This window comes from Myzus persicae, unplaced genomic scaffold (assembly GCF_001856785.1).
Source record: "Myzus persicae strain clone G006 unplaced genomic scaffold, MPER_G0061.0, whole genome shotgun sequence".
Lineage (NCBI taxonomy): Eukaryota > Metazoa > Arthropoda > Insecta > Hemiptera > Aphididae > Myzus > Myzus persicae.
The window spans coordinates 390,683-414,844 of NW_019101169.1; the positions used below are offsets into that span (position 1 = coordinate 390,683).

Below are 24,162 nucleotides of genomic sequence, written 5' to 3' on the forward strand. Positions count from 1 at the left end.
TATAATATATAAAAAAAAAAAAAACATTTTTTAGTAAAACGATACATTAATGTTGGTCATCTCGAGGGTAAGAAGGACAAAAAAAATAATTAACAAAAATTGTAAAACTTCCGAAGTTCGTGGTAGGTCATGCATATTTAACAGGGTACGCATTATTATAATAGCTTGGTGTCTACCCACAGAAATGTCCATATCATTATATTTACACATTATTTCAAAGTCCTGACTTTAATAGTACCTTCTACTCAAACAATATTTAACATTTTCATATGCGTGTTAGATAATTAATATACATTATGTGTTATTATAGTTTGACAATGTATAAAGTATAATATCGTTAATGGTACAATTTAATAACATTACATTTAATTTATTTTTCTTCGAGAAAAAACATTTTATTTTAGCTGCACTGATATTTATAGTATAATATACTCTAATTATTAAAATAACATAAATACCGTGATTTTAATATCAAAAGAATATTATTATAGATCTTAGAGTATTTGCATTTAATTAATTTTATTCGACCTGTTACAAGTCTTTACGTTATAAATCGCGATATATGGAAAAAAATAATTCACTAATAAATGACAGTACAAGAGTGAATTCAAATTTTTAAGTCCAAAATTACTAACATCATATAATTATTTGAAACATACCAGGCCATCAAAATATAATATCATCATTTTAATAATTAATTAATAACAAAGATCGATATAGCTAGCTTTAAGAACTATGAAATATTTTAAAACTGTACATATATATTACAATAATATATATATTTTGAACATAATAATATAATGATTGCATTTTAAAATAAGTCTGATAATTTATGAAATTTAAGAATACTCGGAGTGATTCTCTTCGTTTCAATAATGCGCTTATTAAAATAACACATATTTTTTTTATCTCGTAACATTGTAGAATCAGTAAGGAAATATGTTATACAAAAATCCAAAGTGATGTTGTGGGCTTAAAAAAAATATAAGAAAAAATAAAAATAAATAAAATTTACAACATTTCAGACAGTGGACTTGTGTGAAGTGGAAGTCTATTTAAGGAACACCATAATATGTAAGAAAAATCTATTTTTACAATAATTTCTAATCACTTATAGACTTTTCATTAAAGAGTGTTATTTTGTGGGTTATTAAGACTTGTTTTTTTTTTATTAGACCCAACCTTTTTAAATTTAAATTATTAAAAAAATGACATTTTCGAAATGTACAATCCATCTATATCAAAATGCATTTTCTGATTTGTTAAACTTTATGTACTAGGGTTAATAATCCTTAATAATTGATATACAACAAATATAAAACAAAGATGTTCTAATAAGTCTGCTACTGTCTTATACTCAGACGATTTTTTCACTTTTAATTTTAAAATTATAATATTTTAATATTAATTAGTATAGTTTTCAAACCATTATAGCCCCACAATCCTCAAACCTATTTTAACGAACTATTATTCTTACTTATGAGTACCGATACACATTTCCCAAAGTTAAATAATTTACTAACTGAAGTTTAAAATTTCAATTTCAATTATTGTACATACGTAAAAAATCTAAAAATAAATAACATGCCTCTATAGTAACAAAAAGAAAGGTTTTCTCAACTGAAAAAATAAATAAAGTTTTTATCGACACGGAAACAATTAATTAAAGGGGAAATAGGAAGTTATGTGTTAGTTTAGCGGATTACCCAAATTCACTAACCTGCACCACTGCATAAACTAATCATTTTCGTATCATAGAGGAGTAACTATAATTTAGAACTAAAAATTAGAATACCTAGTTAAATTATAAAATATCATCATGAGTCATATATTCTAACACATTGTTAAAGTTGTAAGCTTTTACTATTTTAATGAATAAAGGATATCGAATACGTTTAATTAATTAATTTTTTTAATAAACAAAATTACAATAATTAATATTCAAGCAAAACATTTAATGGACAAACATGAGTAGATATCAAAAGATATTTATTTATAAATTTATTATAGAATCTGGTTCCGAGAACTAAAGCTGACACTTGTGGCACTTTTATACATGCAAGTTCACAATAACCATAATTTTTTCAAAACTTTTTTAACGGAATTAGTTAAGACGAAATTACATTTTTTTGGAGAACTTTAAAAACTGAAGAATCATTGTTACATTAGCAGATAACACGAAGAAACCACTAACGTGAACTTATGATATGATATACAAACTACACATTAATCATTACTTTATTACAATAATAATTATATGATTTTATCAATAAATTATGGGTCATACACACGTCATAATAGTTGAATATCAATATTAATATTTAAAATAGTTAAATATTTAAATATGATATGAAACTATTTCCTAGCATCTATTTCAATTATTTTGTTAATTTAATTGCAACTAACTGTAAGTCGCTATTAGCTCTTGATTTGATATTTAGACTTAAACCAAACGATAATGTTACACGCTGCATTTTTAATACCTATGTGATTGCCAAACTAAACTCAAACTCATCTTACTGGGACCATACAAACGTTAATTTTTCCATCAAATCAATCGCAATACACGCTATGATTATCGTTTTGCTTTGCCAGCCAGTTACATTAAAAAAAATATGACGATTTAACATGGAGTTTTTATTCAATTAAAATGACACCACTCAAGTCCACCCGGTGTATTAGTTTTGGCTTGCCATTCAATTGCTCGATGGCGTCAGAGACGTGTGTGCGGTTGATTTTGGAGTGGGTTTTCAACAGTGGTGAAAACACATTAACTACCAGACCGTTTACACGACTGCGTAGGCTCCGCGTTATTGCTGTTATTATTATTATTACCGTGGTCGTGGTCCTCAAGTGTTGTTATTGCCATCGGTCGGTTCGGTAATAGAGTCGGGACTCGGGACCTCCGTGCACAGGGATTGAGTGTCGGCAGGAATTATTTGGTCGTATATACGCTTGTGTGGGAGCGTCGGATGAAGGTATGACGGGAGGGTACAACTGTGGAGCCATTACACATTTTGCCCCCGCCAGCCCCCGATCGCCCGACCACTCACCCTGTCGAGGTCCAACCATCCCCCGACCCTTTCATACAGAGGCAAGTTTGTTACACAGCAGTAGTGATATAAACGAGCCATATTGTTACCAGAATTTATGATTTCGACCTCGTATCGTACCAGTGAAGTTATGCGTTATCGCTATCACTGAGCCATTTTGTGCACTGTTATTTTTCTATTATTATTTTGATACCATCCAGCACTATTCCTACTACTGTTTTATAATCGCTTTATTTTCGAACTGTTTTACAGTGCCATTTGATATACGCTTTTCGCACTGAACGCCAGAAATATTCGTTCGATTAAAATTATTATTATGGCCGTTTGTCTAGACCGCAGACCTACTAATAATGGATCTAATTTTATACGAGTCGGCATTATGTTGATATATTATTATGTTTGTGATCCCACATGCATGTAAATAATAATATATCCAAAACCGCGTGTGTGTTTATCGAGATAATAAAATAATAAATACACACACCATGCTCCTGTGAAAGTATTGTTATAGAGCTAATCCCTATTAAATAATGTTCATAGGATTACCACGCGTGAAATATATATACATATATATTAAATTATTCCACTACCCAAAAATTAGGATAACCGAATACGGCCAAACGAAATGTGTACAATATTGTGCTAAACGATAACTCACAGGCATCCGAACACTGAATTTCTACCACAGGTTCATTTGAGTTAGCAAACAATCAGTGATAAAAAGTTATGGCTTGTAACTAGATGTATACATTATTTGAATAATGCAAATTACGTCTAGGTATGCCGATTTTATATTTTAAACCTTAGTAGGTAACGTGAAATTGAAAATAAAAACTAATTCGTAGAATCCATTAAATGTAGGTCCACTTTTATTGAAGTTTCTTTATTTATATTTGTGGCTTTGTTCGACGATATCAAGCAACAGTTTGGTAAATAACAGTTTTACAAAAAATGTATAAAATACAAACACTTAAATTGAACTAGAAATCGAGAAAATGCGTTTTTTTATTAAAGCATAGAGAATATATTTTATTATCAAATACTAAGTGTCATTTATATTTTTATGGCAACAAACGTAGAAATAAATATTGTGTTATTAAAATGTTTCATGACACAAACAAAAATATTTCCAAGATAATTTTATGACATAAAAACATTTCAGTTCGAGCTTTTATTATGAAAGAAAAACGAAGGTTCATGTTTATATATCACAGTAAAAAAAATGTTAAGTATAATATTTATATATTTTCATATTTTGATTAATTGATTGCAATAGAGGCAGAAGTACATGTTGAGATATTTATCACAAATAATAATATAGTTTATTAGAGAGCAAAATATTTAAACCAAAATGTTTGAATAATTTTGAAATGCATTAGTAGGTCCTATACTGCCTACATTAATGATTAGAACTATTTTTTTACCATGATATTATTGCCATAAGGCATTATTGTATTAATCATATTGTCATTATACATGCGTAATATAATATAATGACGCAAATGGAGACTAAAAATAAGTAGTAAATAGTATAGTATTATAATAATTTTCTCTCGAAATTAAAAAAAACATATTCATGATCAAATGTCATTTTCAAAGAATATAAGGTTTAGTTTTTCTATTTACAAGAGCTAACAAGTCATAAAGAAAACATGACTACATAAAATGCAATTTAAACATTAAACATCAACTGACGGAAAAATATATCATGAAAATAATATTAACAAGGTTGGTTTTCCTATATATTTTTTTTACATTATTAGATTAAATATTAAATTAAATTATATAGATTTAGTGATTTAAGAAAATTATTATGCTCGTATATTGTATTTTGATTAATGATCCAAATGATTTTAAGTTCTATTGTGACTAGTGAATGTGACGGTTATTTCTTGAAATCTTGTTTATTTTTACTTTGTTGGCATATTAAGGTAATAATAATTAACAGCATGATAGGAAATTCTTGTCATTTTCGTAGACAGAGCACTCTAGTTTTGTCTTTTGTTTTTAGAACTGTAATGTACTGTTTTTGTATTTAAAGCATTTGGAGTCTTGGAATTTTTTACATTTTTTGCCATTTATATAGTTGAGTACATTTTTAAATTTACATATATTTTTTTTAATGTTTATGAATGAGTTTATGTTCAAGGGTGAAGGATTGGTAGAGGAGACCGTATAGTTGCTTCATGAAAGGTTTGTTCATTGACTCTGCGCACTTTTTTTCGTGGATTAAAAATACATACATTTAAAATAAATATATTTCCACATTATTTGGATTTTGGATTTTGTGTAAGAGATTGATTAGAATTACCATAGTAGAAAAATATATTTTAATGGTCAATAAATAATTCCGATTAAAATAGAGTGCCCGTTCATGAAATAACAAACATTTATACCTAAGTATAAAAAATGTATGGCAAAATAACATATTTTATTTGAGTAGCATATTATACAATTAAATATTGTATATATTAGCTACTTTCAATAACATCTAATATCAGTTCATGCTGTCTTATAACGTGAAATGACTTTGTGAATATGTGATTAAATCTAAATCTAAATAATTGATATTGTGCATTAGGTGATTAGCTCTAAACCGATTGTTTTAATAATTATTGTATTACATTTAAATCATAATATTATTATTACATAAACTTATAGTAGAATGAATTAAGCCTAATTTATTTATGTCTCTTATTAAAAGATGGTATGCAAATATATGTCATTAATCATTATGGTATGTGTACATTGATCCAAAATGTTTTTGTTGAATAATTATATTAATAAGCGAATATTTTTCAAGTGAAATTCCAACTTTGGGAAATAATTTTCATGTAATCTAATGAAAATTTTAAATAATTAGGTTCTATGCATTACCAAATATATGTTTGCAATATTGAAACAACTATATTTTTGATTTTTAAATCTTTTTTGAAAATTCAGTTACAACAATTTAAATTTAAAAATAAAGCGAAAATATAAATTTAAATTGACGAGATGTACGAATATTTTGCAAATATATATAGTACTAGGAACGGGGTTGTTTCGCGAGTAATTTTGCATCCCTATATATCACGATTTAGCGTACCAACAGTTTGGTATGGTAATTAACATTCAGGATGGGTTAATAACATGAGTTAGAAAGCTCTTGGTAACCGTAAATCTAAGGAATTCGGATAAGCCCCAGCTACCCGGGCCAAGGCATGATTTATTGCCGGGAAGAGCAATGCATTACTAAATCCATGTGCGCGAAATTTATATGTATATTTTCTATAGATACTATATATTATGCATGTAAATATAATATATTATAAATAACAGGGTACCTACCTCCTACGCAAAATATAAAATTAGGTACTAACATGTATTTATACAAATTAATACAACTAACAGTGATGACTTGTGTGAGGTATTCATATCGGACATTTGCAAAGATTAAAGTTGGATTGGAAACTGTCGAATAAAAATGTATTGGTATCATAGAAATATTTAAAAGTTTAGTTTTAATTTGATTTTTTGGTTTAATATGAGATTATAAACATATTAATACTATTTCAAATGCAAATATATGTGTTAGTGTTGCATCACTAGTTTCAAATTTAAAACACGCTTGGTTTTTATTTTATGAAAGCATGAAATATTGATATTTCATATTGAAAGTAATTCAACGTTAGACCAATAAATAATCATAATAGATTTAAATAATTAGGAAGATCAGTCAGATATTCAGAGCAAAATAACACTTTCGAGAAATGAGAAAACGGAAGGTTTACGGTGTTTTTAAAAATGAGGTAAGTGCATGAAAAGAGATAAGTGTGTACGTAGACTATATTCTGATATTTTTTTTCTTAAACCAACGAATAGCTGTTCATATTTTATCGAAAAAACAACTTTATAAAAATTACTGTCCGTAATTTACTTATTTTCTATATTGTATAGCCCAAGTTTAAAAACAAAACATTTTTTTAGCTTATATTATGTATACAGAGTTAATAATGTTGGTGGATTTTTTTTTATATACATGAATTATAGTACCATATCAATTTATCAAAATGTACTTTAATTGTAAAAAGTAAAATTCTATGATCACTATTTTTTTTTTCAATGATTTATGTATAAGTAGAATGCTTTATAAATAAATCAACTTGAATTAAAATAACTTACGGTAATATACTCTGCCTATACACTTAACACTGTTGTGTATATGTCGTAGGCATATAGTCAAATCAGGCATTTTATCAAATGCCTAGGCATATAGTCAAAAAATTTAATGTTTATGCAATTTCACTATCCGCCTAGACATTTAGTTAAATGCCTAGTCATTTAATTAAATGACTAGGCATTTGACTAAATGCCTATTTCATGCCAGGCAAATAATAAAAAAACATTAGCTGTGTATTATTTATTAATATGAAAAACACGTAGATACTCGTATATGAAATAATATGTTTAATTTTGTGTTAATTATTATTTAGTATTGTTTTAAAAATGAAATCATAAATATATTCAGGTAATAACTAATTAGATGTGATAGACATAAATGATAGTACGAGTATTTTGTATAGCATATATAGTCAATATAGTCTATAGTACGAGTAGTGAGTACTATATATTCTTATTAAATAAAAATAAAAGTTCCATTGGTTTTTACCTTGGAAAATTAACGTGGGTACTAGGTTGTATGAGAACCTTATCTATATTGAGTACCGTGGGACAAATTATAATCTTATCGATTATAACGACAAAAATATGACGTTACCAAAAAAGATACAGAACATGCGATTGAATTGTACAATAATTTAGTTTAGTACGTCTATTACGTTTACGTAAATCGTATGTAGTGTGATCGTGATTGCATGTAATATTGTAACATAGGTATACCAATTGACATTTTTTGTATATTTAAAATTTTGATTGTTTTTATTTGTATTTTAAAATATAATATGTCACACAGTGTATTGTTTTATGAAAAATTAAAATCAATTTACGACAACCAAGATAAAAAAAAGCCATGGAGTCAGGAAGACTACGACAAAGCTCTAAACGAAATCAATGATGCGAAATTGAATCCAGGTAAAACTAAAACTCAAAACCAATATTATTTATGTCGTAAATATGATCTGATTGAAGTAGGAAATGTTAAACATATTATTTTAAAACCAAAAACTAAAACCGAAAATATTATTTATGTTGTACCATATGAAAACTATTTTGAAAAAATCGAAGAAAGCCATAAAGCGACTGGTCATGGTGGAAGGGATAAAGTTGAGCAGAATTTAAAAAATAAATACAACATTCCTCGAATAGCAATCCAAATATTTATTAATTTGTGTACAACTTGTAACAAAAAAAAATCAAAACCTTGTAAAGGCGTCGTTATAAAACCAATATTATCGGCAGATTTTAATTCAAGAGGGCAAATTGACCTTATTGATTTCCAATCAACACCCGATGGAAATTTTAAATGGGTCATGAACTATCAGGATCACGCAACCAAATATTTATATCTTCGACCACTTACTTCAAAACGAGCCACCGAAGTTGCACACGAACTTTTAAAAATTTTTTTGAAACAAGGAGCACCTCAAATACTTCAGTCTGATAATGGGCGAGAATTTACAGCGAAAATAATTGAAGAATTGGCAGAATTGTGGCCTGAATGTAAAATAGTACATGGGCGGCCACGGCACCCTCAGAGTCAGGGATCTGTAGAAAGATCAAATCAAGATGTTGAAAACATGTTACGAGCTTGGGTCGTAGACAATAAAAGTACCAAGTGGTCAATCGGAGTTTATTTTGTACAATGGCAAAAAAACATTTCACATCATCGAATTTTAGGTCGTTCGCCATATCGAGCCTTGTTTGGCACTGAACCGAAGGTAGGTCTTAGTTCTACAAACTTACCTGCCAAAATTATTCAAAAATTATCAAGTGAAGAAGATTTTGAAAATATTTTACAAGACAATTCAGAACATAATTTTGACAATATACCTTCAAAGAAAAAAATATATAGTGACATAAATAATATCTGCAGTGTTTGTGAAAAATCAGGTAGTGAACTAAAATGTACTATATGTAAAAGAAATATTCATTCTGATAATTGCAGCTATTCTATAAATAATAGTAACGATATTGAAAATATTTGTCTGCTATGTAATAATGAAAAACAGATAAAAGTTAACCGCATTGAATCTTACAAACGGCAAACAATAGCAGCTAAAAAAATGACAGAAAATAGTGAAAAACTATTTAAAGAACTAAAGGTTGGTGATCAAATAGTAATTAGTGTTCCAAAAGTAGACCGAGGACCTCTCGATAGTCAAAATATAAATGGGTTAGTGATAGACATTCGGAACGGCGTTTACCAAATTGGTACAGAAGTTGGTATAATAAAAAATTGGTGTTCAAGAGAAGAACTTCAACTAGTGTCGAATAATGGTTTAGAAGATAGCAAAATACAAAAAGACAAATTCGTGTCCATACGTGAAGCAGTAGCAAACTTATCAATTTTCAACGGTCAAGGTTTTGTTAAATGTCAATGTCAAGCAGGAAAGCGGCAATGTCAAACCAATAGGTGCTTATGTTTTAAGAAAAATCTTAAATGTTCCAGCAAATGCCACCAAATAACAACATGTGACAACAAGCAATAGGTAACAAAAACTTGTAATTATAATATACCTTTTTTATTTATTTTTTATTATTTCATTTTTAAAACAATACTAAATAATAATTAACACAAAATTAAACCTATTATTTCATATACGAGTATCTATGTGTTTTTCATATTAATAATTAATACACAGCTTTTTTATACATAAAATAGCAATAAATAACTGATAGAAAATATATTGAAATTTTTAAAATAATACAAAATGTTTTTTTATTATTTGCCTGGCATGAAATAGGCATTTAGTCAAATGCCTAGTCATTTAATTAAATGACTAGGCATTTAACTAAATGTCTAGGCGGATAGTGAAATTGCATAAACATTAAATTTTTTGACTATATGCCTAGGCATTTGATAAAATGCCTGATTTGACTATATGCCTACGACATATACATATTTTGATTTTCGAATTACTTATTTGTACGGTTTTTTTTTCACGATACGCCAATATTCCTAAAACGATTTAATACCCTGGACTAAATGTGTTTATATATAAAAGTGAAAAAGTGCTTGAAAGGAAATAGGTAGGTTGGTGCACCATTGCGTTTTTGTTTGTTATTTTTTTATCATCAAAGTATATTTCTCATTGAATTCAATTCATCGATTTAGCTTATATAAAAAGAAAACACATTAACCGAAACTCTGTTGTACACAAGGAGATTATAAATTGTATGAATAATTTGACTTCACTTACAATGCGATTTTCCTATTACAAATAGGTATTGAGCAATTTGATTTATCAAATGAATACTTTGTTTTCAACATTTTGCTTCAAAGGAATTAACTTTGCCTTTTTTTTTTGTCACAATAAAATGTTTCTAATATAAGTAAACAAATGTAAATTGATTCTAACAGTATGACAGTCGGTTAGTGTTTTACTTAAATCAAAAAACAAACGTATAACTAAGTAACTATTACTTTTAAGTCCTCTCGAACTACTTTTGCAGGAGATTAATATTAGATACAGTATTATTTATAAATTATAACTTGTAACTGCGATGAGAAATTAGTCAATCAAATTGTGGTCGTATTAATATTAGAAAACTTCGAAAATAGCGTTTTGTATATTTTAATTGGTAGTATTTAAAAAAAAAAAAAAATACAATAAATTTACAATGAAATTCCTACAACAAACTCAGACATTTCAAGATTTATAATATTTGTTTAGGCAGGCGTATTAAAATAGAGTTCAACAGGCCAATATGATATACTTTTTATGTTTAACCATGGTATAGTTTCGTGGCATACATATTATGACAATATAATATTATAAAATATATATATGAAATAGATTTCAGCATTACATTATAAATATCAAATAAGTGCTTCATATGTGCCTTATCGCAGTTACACAGGCAATGTGATAATGTAATATCAAACCATAATTTACTTATTGCATTATATAATATAACATCAAATAATTCTGTTAATTTTTTTAATTGTTTTATCACTAAAAATAATTATGACAAATAAAATTAGTAAATATAAGAATAAAAAGCAAGATAAGATACTATAAATTAGTTATATATTGATGCATCAAAACAAACCTTATCCTGTGAACGGACAATTTTATTTTGAGTAATTTATTATCTCATAAAAGCAATCAACAATGGCGAATTATTATACATGTATAACTATATACTATATTTTACAAAATTATAGACAGTCTAATATTATTATTAACTATATTTAATATTATTGCTATCGTAATTGGTAGTACTCATTTTCAAATAAATATAATATCATTGTTGAAACTAATTATTTATCTGTTTATTATTATTTAACTAATATAATATTTTGTATTTGAGTTCTTTAATATTTCATGGTGTCATATCAGATTTTTTTGAATTTAAATACCGATTGTGTTATAGAATACAACAGCTTTTTCAAGCTCATGATAATTATGATAGTACTGTTTTTGTGTTTTGGTAATCATAATACAATATATGTATGTATATTTTTTAAATATTTTTTAATGCTTAGATATACTAATAATTACATATTAACGTATTATTGTTCATCATAAGAGCAATAACAATACTTTATTAAATGAAGTGATATATTTTTCATTAATTGATATTGGTATGCCTTGACAGTACTATTAATAGTAGGTATACTGTTATATTATTTGCACCGGTGGATTTTTTTCCACAAATCTACTGCTGTATACTGTTGTCCTGCATTATGGTGGCATGGTTTATTTTTTCCGTTTTTTTTTTTTTTTTGAAAGACATAGTAACATAACCGCGTTGAAGACGAATTATACGGTCATTTGTTGTACCGGAAAATCTAATTTGGTACCCGCGGAGAAAAAAAAAGAAAACTACTGTTTGCGCACAGGCAATATTTCCTCTTCGTTTTGGACAGACGAAATGGCGGCAAGTGCTCTTACTCGGTAAAGTTTCTTCTCTCCTCGGCTTTTTTTCTTTTTTAAATTCCCATCGGTCTAATTCTCGCCTCAGACAGTAATTACTTGAGGAACGTTTAGTTTACGGGTCTTCTCTCTGCAGACAGTTTTTCTCAATTCTCTTTTGTCCACCACCCAGCCAGTCGAACCGGGAGCGCGGAGTGGAAAGAAAATGTCTCTCACCCCCCAATCCACGATACTTCTACGGGCGAATTTAAAAATAATTAATTGCTTGCGTTGCTTACGTGCTTTGCCTGAATTACGTTTGGTTCGGTCCCGTAGTAATGAAAAATTTTAAAAATATATATTTAAAAAAACCCTCATTGTGAATGTCTGTCTCATAATATTGATGGTTCTATGTACCTATATAACATTAAACATGTCTACATGGCTGGCCATGTAAATTCGTTTGAACATATTTTATGTATTGAACTTATTGCAAAATATATTTGACTTAGTTAGATTCTGGTCCATGCGATGCAACTAAATTTGTTTTAAAATAATTATGCATGTAATATTATATTTATTTGCGGCTACCACTTATTATTTTGTCAAATTATCAGTTTAAGTCGGTTCCAAATTAATTAAAAAATAAAACTATACGATATGCCAATTACTATATTGATATTAATAATTATTAAGTGTTCAGAGCTCTATAATAATTGTTAATAATTTGTTGTGAGTTACTTTGTTTTCAAATTCATACATTTATCAACTAATTATAAAAACATAAAAGTAATGAATAATTATTAATAATTATAAAACACAATTCGAAAAAGATTGTTTTGAAAATGTCATCAAAGGAAATTCACGTGAGATAGAATAATATCCAAAGTTTTTTAAAATATATCGAAAGATACTATTAAGTATTAACTCTTGTTTACTATACCGTCTAGAAGGTAAATAGACACTCCTGTAGTAATATGTCCATTGATTAGACTAGATCAGTATTATGTTAATTAAATATAAAACACATTTAAAATTCAGTTTGTACAACAAATAGCATTAATTTAAACAATTTAAAAATACAAAAAAAAAATATATATATATATACGGTGTACATAACACTATAACAGAACAGTAAAGTTGTAAAAAAAAGTAATATGAGTGTTGATGAAACATAAACGTTAAATACTGCATTTTAGATTAAATCGGAGTGTCATTTTTAATGAACTGTCTGTTTTAATCAAACATGTAAACGTATAAAAACTATATATTTATAAACAAAACAGTGGGCATAATTTAAGTAATTTACATTTAGTTAAAAAATAATATATAATTAATTCAAAGCTATATTTTGTGTATGTGTGTTATTATTATTTTAATCATGCAAATGTAAATAGGTGATGTCAAAAATATTAAAATAAGTGACATCTGTTTACTGTAATAAAATAACATTTTTTCATTAAAAATATTTCAAATTCAACACTGACTAAAAATTCACTAAAATAGTTAAAATACCTATAGATAAAAAAAAAATAACATTATGCTTAATAATGAAAAATAAATAACTATTATATTGTTTATCATCAATAACGATGATTTGTGATCTGCAACATTTTATCTTGCATTCTGTTAATCGACATAACGTCATTTGTACGAGGTTTAGTTTGTGTCTATAAACAATATTGTCCAATTGTTTTTTTTATATTGATTATTTTAATTGCTTAAGCATTTTTGTGGGTTTATTCTTAATAAGCATACTTTTATTAATAATAATCAATGGTGTAATTAATTGCATTATTTCCAATAAATTTCAAAAATAATTATACTGGAATTACCCAGCATCAATAATTTATATTAATTAATAACCTTTATTATTAAAATTATTTTTCGCATAAAATATATATAATTTCCTTTGAAGAAAATTCAATTTTTTTATAGTTATTGATTTTTATAACCCATCGTTCAATATCAATATTTCAATAGTGTCCAACACCTCATCATTTCATGTCGCTTTGATTAATATGCCGCGTAACCGTTAAATCAACACCGTTTTATATTTTTCACAAAGTTAACGATCAACATTTTTTTTCCTTCATCAAAAATGGCAATTTTTGATAAATAAAGTACATATATAATATAATATTATATAGGTACATAAGCACTATTTTTTTTCTCATCCAATTCAAGGGTTTTTCTTTATATTGCTACTGTCCCTAGAAAATGACGGTATACTAGCAGATTGGGTTACGGATGAATTGATCACTGAAAAGAGTTTTCTTTTTTCTATATCATCTTGGATATAAATGTATATATATATATATATATATATATATAAAAAAAAAAAAAAATAATAGCAACATGTCATGGCTGGCGTAACCAACAAAATAAACAGACCTGTAGAAATGAACCTTTAGAACGGACAAGTGCGCTTCTCTACCCTTTGTTTGTTTACATTTTCACACTTCCTCACTAGTTTGCAAAAAATATACAAACATCTAATGTGGTACAAGAAAATCCAAGAGGAGAGAAACGCACTCAGTAAGAGAGTAAAAATACAAACAATTGTCACTATTTTAAATTGAACAAAAAATATATGTTCTATAGGTAGATACTATTATGTGAACAGCAAAAAATATAAATACAATTTAGTAGGTATACATATAGTTAAAACAACATATACTCGTAATACTGGGTCACAGGAACCTTCATAATTTAGAATTATAAAACCTTTGCATGTTTATAGCTTTTGAATTTTGATACATATTATTATGAAGTTATTTGGGAAAATTATTAGATTACTTAATACAATAATTGTTATAAAAACAATATTCAACCTAAATATTAATTGGATTACATTTTGAAGAAGAAAAAAATTGTAATCAATTTAAGTATCAATTAAATGATTATTACTAGGTACTTGAAAATATTTTATCTTTGACTGGAAATATTTATATTTCATTAAATACGAAAAATAAAAATAAAAAAATGATCAAATGCAATTATTGTTAAGTGAATTCAGCATTATATATAATAGTTTTTAACGTTGTTCCATTTTTTAAGGACATTGATAAAATAAATAATAATTATAATACTAATGATTGTTATTATTCAGTATAGTGGGTACTTACAGTACCAACCTACCTAAATATATTTTGTCTTGAATTGTATTATTTAAATGGTCATTTTTAAGTATGAAATAAAAATGCCCAATTATAAAATGAATACAAAATCTGGGATACTTGTTTATTTTAATTAATATTTATTTTCAACCACAGTTCATAAATCAATGCATATGATTTTTGATACAATGGTAATTGTGATTTCGATTTATGATTAATGTATGCATTCGAACATTTTGATGTGTCACTGGAGTTTTTGTGTCTATATTACTATGCAATTGTTTCCATAAGATGGTCCGTTGAATAAAGTTTGCAATCGAGGGTTACACTTGGAAAGTTTTGAAGCGCCAAAAACCTTTATGGAAATATTGATAAAACAATAAAGATATTTACAAAAGGTTTAACAAAGAAGGTTTAACATTTCTAAACAAAATAAATTAAGCTTCAACAATATAATAAATTCTTAAGATAACAATAAATGAATAGAATTAACCGGGATAATGTTATTAAATTTGACGCTGTAGAAATTATTTACCTCCGTCATAATAACTTCAATGTAATATTTTGTTAGTATTGTTTTGGTTGGTTAGGTTATTATTAGTTTAAATGTCAAGAAAAAAAAACATGAACAGTACAATAATTTTCCAACATTGAATTGGTCGATATACACCTACAATTGTACATACGTATTATTATCGTACTTGACTAGAAAATATGCAATTGAAGTCGTAAATTGTCAGTCTAGATTATACTCGACTTTGAATCAACGTAGCGAAATATTTCTTATGTTATTAACTCGTACCAAGTATATGTTTCAAGGCGATTGCCAATTAAAATCTAATTCGTTTTGAGCCCTCCTCGCTGCGTGGCCTTAAACGCTTGACGACATATTTATGGAAACACACGATTAATCAATAGAATCTCGTTTAAGTACGACTGCAGCCAAAACGGGACAGGTCGTGTAAATACACAATATACATACATTACCTACGCGTCTGTGAGTAAACATTGAATAGCAATTCTGTAGCATATCATACCTACTCTAATAATGTTATGAGTGACTCGACTCAAGGGTGCGTTTCACTAGGTATACAAACAATTTGTTGCAGTCCACCGTGCAGATAGGTGTGTGTAAAATGTAAATACGACTTATGAGTATAATTGAACACAGTTCAATAAAAAGTCAAAATATAATCGCATGCCGAGAAGCTCCGATATTTATTCCCCGAGATGTGTCATGATTCAAATCGACCTAACAACCAGAAAATACCAGATTAAATTTGTCTAATGATATGATCGAGTCATATTTCTAACTTATCATAGGCGACGACCCCCCTCGGTTGTGTGGCTGTACGGTGTTTAGCCATTGAAAATAGCTAAGTTGCTAAATTATACAATATAAATAGAATTTTTGTAGTCTAGTCTCTAATTTGTTTAAATACTAGTGTGGTGCCGCAAAACCTCAATTTTTTAAACTCGGCACTCTCACGACTTCACGCAAAAGTTATGTAGCTTAATTTAAAAAAACTAAAGCTATGACTTTTGAATTAGCTACGTGCTATATAATGACAACGTCATTGTCTTGTAAATTTCAATAATGACCAGTCAGATTTAAACAACTAACGTTTAGTTTAAATTATAATACCGTTTATTAAGTAATAATTTATTGATCAAAGGAAACAAAAACTGAACAATTGTTCGCCAAAACTAAAGAGATTGTCGTATGCCAAATAATCAATATAATATAATGTACTCGTATTATAATATATATTATGATATTATAACACATAGTTTCAATTAGAAAAAATATATACGATTTTCTAACGCGTGGAGACACTGCAGCAGGAGTGGACATATATTATTGTACTGCCTTGTCTTAACAACGACACTGCAGTAATACAGTAGTGCCTATTATGGACCTAACCTATCTATTTCCCACACTTACGTACTGTCATAAATACAACACATTATTATTGTGTGCAAAGCCGAGGAAGCCATTTCCCGAGGAGCCATGAACACATCTAACTACACGTATATACCTATATAAGTACTTCGTGACGTAGTATCTATACGAAATATAATTCTCGTCCGTTTAACGGTAGTGAGCACACACGCCGTAGGTGGGTACGCTCCTATTTTTATTTCTCTGTGTTTTTTTTTTTTTTGTTTTCAATTGCCCCGGTAATGTCAGCATCCGCTGTGGAGGAGCTATAGGCTTCCCAATTGAATGTCGCGCCCATGTCTGCAGCGAATTTACTGTCATCGTCGTCGTCGTCTTTATTATTATTATTTAATACGGTTATAAAACACCGCCGCCGCAGACGCACCCAAAAATACCGATTACCTCACGGTGTCGGCCGTGAAACGCTAATACGGAATGACAATAATGATGATGATAATAATAACAATAATGATACTGATATCCCTACTCGAAGTCGGCTGAAAATCGGGTATTATTTAAGGACGAAAACTGTTCGGGCCTCGGCAGTCCCCCGCAATCCGTTTCGGCGCGTCGTCAGTAGAATAATATATTATTAGTTATTACCGGGCAAACGATATCACCTGACTGCAATTGTTTCGTAATCATTATTAATCGACGAACAAGACGATGATGAGCTCCTCGATGACCGGTCCGAGCGGCGGCGGTGGCGGCTTGCAGAAATCGTCGGCCGGAGGTCCACTGTCGCCGTCGCCGCAGTCGGCGGTCGACAAGTCGGCGGCGGTGTCGTCGGGCTACGGCACGTACAACAGGCGCGGTACCGCAACCACGGTAGATCGCCGTCGGCGGACCGATTACCGCGGTGGCAGGGACGGAGACCACCACGACGACGACGACGACGGTGACGACGACGACGACCGACTGTCCGAGCTGTCCGACTCCGGACACTTTCTGGCCAAGGGTGCGTTCCTCATCACGCCCAGCAACGAGCTGAACCTGGAGAAGGCGACGGCCATATGCGAGAAGATGAACTATAGAGGACCGTACTCTGTGACCAGGACAGCCACGGGCATTCTGTTCAAGTTCGCCGAACAAGACGACTATCACGTGACGTTCCGCAAGGGGTTTCACAAGGTGACCAACTCGAGGTTCTACAAGAAGGTAAGCGGTAATAATAACAATTGTATAATCGGATAATTATTATTATTAATTGTCTCGGACAAAAAAATTCAGACAATTTTTGGGCTGAGCGTGTTAAATTGTCTCTTGTATTTACCAATTAAAAAACCTCTGGAATTTAATTATAGTCCGCGAGAGAATTACATTTCAAAATAATGTCCCAGTACAAAATACTACGTATGTCTTTAAGATTTAGATATTCAGTTGTAATTTATAGTTTATAATATATTTTTATTTTATTTTATTTACTCCTTTAAATTTTTGTAATGTTTATGTTATTCTTACATTTTGTAACTGATTATAAGTCCTGAAAAATGAAAATACACTGGAACTAATCCAAAGTAATTTATAACTATCGATCTTAAATATAATTAATGAAGGAATTAGAAATATTAATGCAATTGAAATCTGTGTAAGTATCTTATTATATATCTATAATGTTTTTTGATATTTTCATAATTTTCCGAGATCCATAATATTATAGTTGAATTTGTAATAGTAGTTATTCAATTATTGTGAATATTAAAAAGTAGTTGTATAGTATGGTATTTGAAAATAAAACTAAATCCAATCATGCATTAGTTAAATTATGATTTTCTACGAATTTATTCTTTACATAATATTCAACTTTACAAGTAATATTAATAGAACAAACTAGACACTAGTAAGTAATTGGTAGACATATTATTATGTTATCCTTCATTTGTATGTGTATTAATTTGGAAGTTTAAATACTTAAATTGGTTTTATAACAATTATTTCATACCAGTAGGCGGTGGGCGTCTTTAATAGTTCTTTATTTTACTGCTTGTGAATAAAATCAGTTAATCTAATATAAAAATAAATAATGCGTCTCATTTACTTTTTTAAAAGATATGAAAAGTGAAATGTGCCATTAGTTTAATCTTTAACGATTTATTTTTGTAAAGTATGTAATAATTAAATTCTATTTGTTTATTGTTATAGAATTGTTTAAAAACAATTTTTAAATTGGAATGATCCCATTTTCGTATCGTATTAAAAGTTGACTGCCTAAAATGTCAATTGGTGCTTAAAATATTGAATTAATAAGAGAAACTTCAGAATCAACATTTGTATTTTTTTTTTATTCTTCTATTAATTATTATAATATTAATTTTAGCATTGTTTCATATTTCAATATCATATATAATATGATCGCATCTGTTAAACTATACATTTAAATTAATTTTCTTTTTTGTATATAAAATGTAATATATCATGGTGATCAGTTTAAAAAAGTTAAATTGTGTGTACAAAAAGTATTATTGTATACTCACTGAGTAGACTATGTTTGAGAAGCATTAGATAAACTTGTAATTTCTATTTTTTACCTCAAAACGTTATACAGGTATCATAATATTATAAATATTAGAATTTATTATTATTATTTTTATATTTTATTTATTTCACAAATAACAAATTATGTACAACAGTCGGCAAGTAATGCAGCTGAAAAGAAATCATTTTTAAAATACAATTTAAATTCACTATTAAAATGTTGAGTAAAGTACACAGTTAAACGATACGTTTCCAATGTTCATGTTACGTAATATATTATAAATTATAACACACTTCCAAAACCAACACTAATAAATGTTTAATTAAGTAGTTTACCCAGTAAAATCATTACTAGCATTATATAGAACATAATATGTTCCTAATATAATACAAGTTGACAATCGTCGATCGTAGATAGAATTAATTAATGTCTAGTTTTTTAATTCAGGAACTATATTTGTGCAATAAATATATTTGGCACTGATTTCGACATTTAACATTTTCTATAGTTATACCTAAACTATTCTGATATGTTATATTTAATTGAGAACATTAAAGAAATATTGTTTCATTTATTGTTATACTCGTAGCCCGTAGGTACCTAGCCTAATTTAGAGAACAATTTTAAATTAAAAATAACTACATAACTTATAAAGAATTTGATTACGTTTAATAATGTTATTATCTTTAATTTATTTTAAAAAACACAAACAACAATAGTAACCGAACTCATAATTTTAGCTTTGGAATTGTAGAGAAGAAAGAAGAAGGTTAAAAATATTTTTTTTTTAAGTTTAAGAACTGAAATTTTATGATGTTTCACTCAGTCTATTATTTCATTAAACTTAGCTCTTTTATAGTTTACTTGCATGTAGAAGTACAGAACGTGACTAGAAATCCCAAACAAAAATCAGTCGAGCCACAATAAATTACATTACACGGTTTATAAATTATGTTATACGAATTAGTTTTTTCAGTTATAAAGATAATATTATAATCACATTAGCTTGAAACAAAATATTATACCCATGTAAAAGTATAATAATGCTTAATGTAATTTTTTCTAAATAACAAACACGATTATTGTGCTATTCATAAATTTATAATGCCGTGTTCATATCTTAATTTAATTTTTAATTTATTCAGTTTTCCAAAGAAAAAGAGTTATGACCGACTAATTTAAAGTAATTTTTAAAAGATTCTATTAAGTCCTCTACAGAGTTTTAGTGGTCATAATTTAAGGTTATGTACACTGTACATAATATTATAACAAGAAGTAATTTGCAAGGTTTGGTTTTTAAATAGCCTTTAGTACATAAAATAAATAAGAAAATCCGGAACAAAAATTAAAAACATCTACTTTAAAAAACTTTTTTGTTTATTTCTTAATTTATTTTAAAGAAACAACCTCCCTCAAATTTTACTGTTATTGTGATATTAATGAATTTTAACATTAATCTTGAGAAAAAAATATTTAACACATGTTTTACGTCATCAAAAATTAACTTTTGAATTCAAAATGATCAAAACATAAATATAATTTAGTATACACATTTACAATACGTTTTAAACTTATAGTCTTATTGATATTTCGGTAAATTAAGTACTAATAAACATGGCTTTATATTTTTGTTGGGTATAAAAAAAAATACTAGCTTCGTAAAACGCATATTTTCTTATGCCATAGTAGTTATATAGCATAATATAATATAATATTCCTTTATTAAAAGTTAAAACTATAAATATAATTAATTTGTAAGCAAAACAGATGATAGTTATGTTTGAATAACAAAGCAGCTGAACAAGATTAAACGAAGTCAAAGTCTTTCAAGTTAATCATTGGAAATTTGTCGAAAAAATATATTTATAGTCAATGGATTGGCCGGTCAACATTATTTATAGATAATACCTCTTTGGCCACAATTTTCTTTTGAATCAGTTGTATTTATCGATAAATTCGTCTTGGCGAACTAAAGGGTATTCTTTCAGTAAATACTTATGCCGTGGGTGTGTGAAAGGAAATTACCCGTCAACTATTATAGTTTGAAAAATGACATAAAGTGTATTGTATTATATCTGTTTGTTTGCCTGACATTGAATAGAAAATGCCACAATCTAACAATATTCTCTCTCTCTCTCATTTTCTTGTTTATTTTTTTCAAAGAATTTTTTGGTTTAAACAGAAGTACATTTTTTTTATCATAAAGCTATGGTCAGGTTTTATTAAAATATGCCTCTTAAGAAAAATAAAATTGAGTTGAAAATGAAAAAATGTAAAATTGCAATCTCTTTAATAGCTCTTTATGTTATATACTCGTACTTCTTCTTTGAAGGATTTAATATGAATCGCGAATATATTATTTTTAAGTAAAATTATTGTTTGACTGTCAACGAAACGTTTAGGTATATATTTAAAATTAAACTTAAGTTGGCAATTGAAAAAAATATTATTTCATATTTTCTATGGTGAAAATGTAATAAATAATATATATGTATAAATAAATGTGTTACATAGATACTGTTGAGGTTAAGAACTACAACTTTTCTCGCTTCACTCGATTTTTCTCAATTATAATGTAATATTGCATTAATCTTCTAGCAGTTTGCCCAGCAACAGATTTTCTGGTAAGTTTTACAATGCCTACAACAAAAGGATCATTTAAAATTAAATTGCTTCAATAAAATTGTTATTAGCTTTAAGTCTTAATACAATAATTAGATGAATTCACTAATATTCATATATTTTACTGTTACTATTATAATTCATTTTTTTTTTTTTGTAATTGCTGAACGAATTGGCAATTATTTGCAAATGTTCAAATGGTCTCTTAATGTATGCCCCTTACACACAATATCCACTCTGTTGAATCTATAAAATTACTGTAATATTACTCTTAGAACACTTTTGAAGTATCAGAAAGTGTTCAGTGGAGTAAATAAAACATTATATTATTGGAGTAAAACGGCTTGTTCACGATTGAACGTGTTTTTTGCATGAGGATACACAGTATATTCTAGGTTAGATGGATGCATCAATGTTAGACGATGGTGCAAGACACTTAAACACATATTTATTACGTTTTCTGGTCTTTAGAAAGGCGTTTATTCGAAATTGCATGTCAATGCGTAATTATAATGATTCAGTGGGGAATGAGAGGGCTATTTTAAAATACATAGTGCTTTAGTCTGTCAGACTGTCTTTATCACCCATCGGCAAACACTGATTGGAATATAATAATTTCTCATTTATTAATCCATTTTTTTATATTACCCATAAGTTGAATATTAAAGACGGATTTATTTTTTGTCATCAGTCATAAGCTTGAACAATATAATCACTTAAATAGTTATAATGTTTTTATGAACATTCGTATATTGATTATTAAACAATTTAAAATAATAATACAAATTATAATTTATCATTTTAATGTTCATAATATTGTTGATTTATTTTTTCAATTATAACAGAAATAAGAGCGTATTTGTGGTGCATTATAAACTTTAATTATTAAATAATTCGGTCTAAAGTTCGATCTCATAATCAAACAATCAATGTGAAAAAACTTTGTAATCCTGTTTAAAAACGTTAAGTATTAAAAAAAAAAATTGTAAATAGCTTAATGTCATGAGAGTATAATCTTATACCATAAACAAATTTGTATGCAACCGAATTTTAATAAGCCAATCTAAAATCCCATTAATTCGTACACTTTAATAATGTTTACGTTCTATCCACTTAATTTAAAAATGGATTAACTATTACTTTTTGTTTAATACCTATACATGGTTTAGTAATATTATCGTTTATAAGTGGCTATTAAATATCAAATAAAAATGTAGAACAATCACTTTATGTCTTAGTATATAATATAATTGTTACGTTCATAAAAATATATTTCCAATAAATTATGTTCCAAGTATGTAAGCCTTGTAATATTATAATATCCAACCAATGTGAATGGTTTCGTTTTTTCTAAAAAATGAATTCATTAAAAAAAAATATAATAATTCAAACATTTTTTAGGGACCAACTATACTTGTTCTGTAACTAACTTTTATTTACTTTTGAATATTCATAATACATTAAGTTATATTATACTTTTTTAGTAGACATTTTAATTATTTATTAGAACAATGTCATTCACTGCTTCAATAAAAGTTGATGAGTTGAAAATCACGTTTTGAAAGTTTTAAACTATACAAACAACTCAACTTGCACTATCTAAGCCACATATAGTACTATCGATGGTACGTATAATTATTAGTTTTGTTTGTTTTCAAAAATATTTCATTGAAATTGTGAAATTTCACATTAATTGTGTGGACGCATGGAATAAAAATACCCTATAGTTGTTTTAAAGTTATCCACCAATTAATTTAACAATTATATTATTATAAGCAACGTTATAGGGAAATTTGCTATAGTTATTATAGTTAAAATTCGCATTAAGAACCTTTTTATTTCCGCTCGAATAATAGTTTATAATTTATAATAGTATACATATTTCCCATTACCTCCTCAATAATCATGATATATGTATCTATATTCTATA

General features: G+C 27.7%; 2 protein-coding genes across 2 annotated transcripts in view; both read left to right on the forward strand.

The window, feature by feature from the left end:
• The first annotated feature begins 7,487 nt into the window (after positions 1–7,487).
• LOC111028054 (KRAB-A domain-containing protein 2-like) lies at positions 7,488–9,780 on the forward strand. The gene is made up of 2 exons (XM_022306583.1): positions 7,488–7,722; positions 8,141–9,780. Exons 1-2 carry the CDS (start codon positions 7,594–7,596, stop codon positions 9,701–9,703), a joined length of 1,692 nt encoding a protein of 563 aa, XP_022162275.1. The 5' UTR covers positions 7,488–7,593; the 3' UTR covers positions 9,704–9,780.
• Positions 9,781–17,649: 7,869 nt separating this feature from the next.
• Positions 17,650–24,162, forward strand: part of LOC111028051 — a 49,972-nt gene continuing 43,459 nt past the window's right edge. Inside the window, exon 1 of the mRNA XM_022306581.1 lies at positions 17,650–18,292. Within this exon, the coding sequence (XP_022162273.1) occupies positions 17,801–18,292 (492 nt within the window). The 5' untranslated portion in view covers positions 17,650–17,800. The remainder of the gene's footprint in view (positions 18,293–24,162) is intronic.

Bases quoted from the DNA above. Each gene is read 5' to 3' on its own strand.
- LOC111028054 (XM_022306583.1), top strand. From the start codon at position 7,594: ATGATAGTACGAGTATTTTGTATAGCATATATAGTCAATATAGTCTAT. The intron at 7,723-8,140 runs GTACTAGGTTGT...AAAACTAAAACT, and splicing joins ACCTTGGAAAATTAACGTGG to CAAAACCAATATTATTTATG.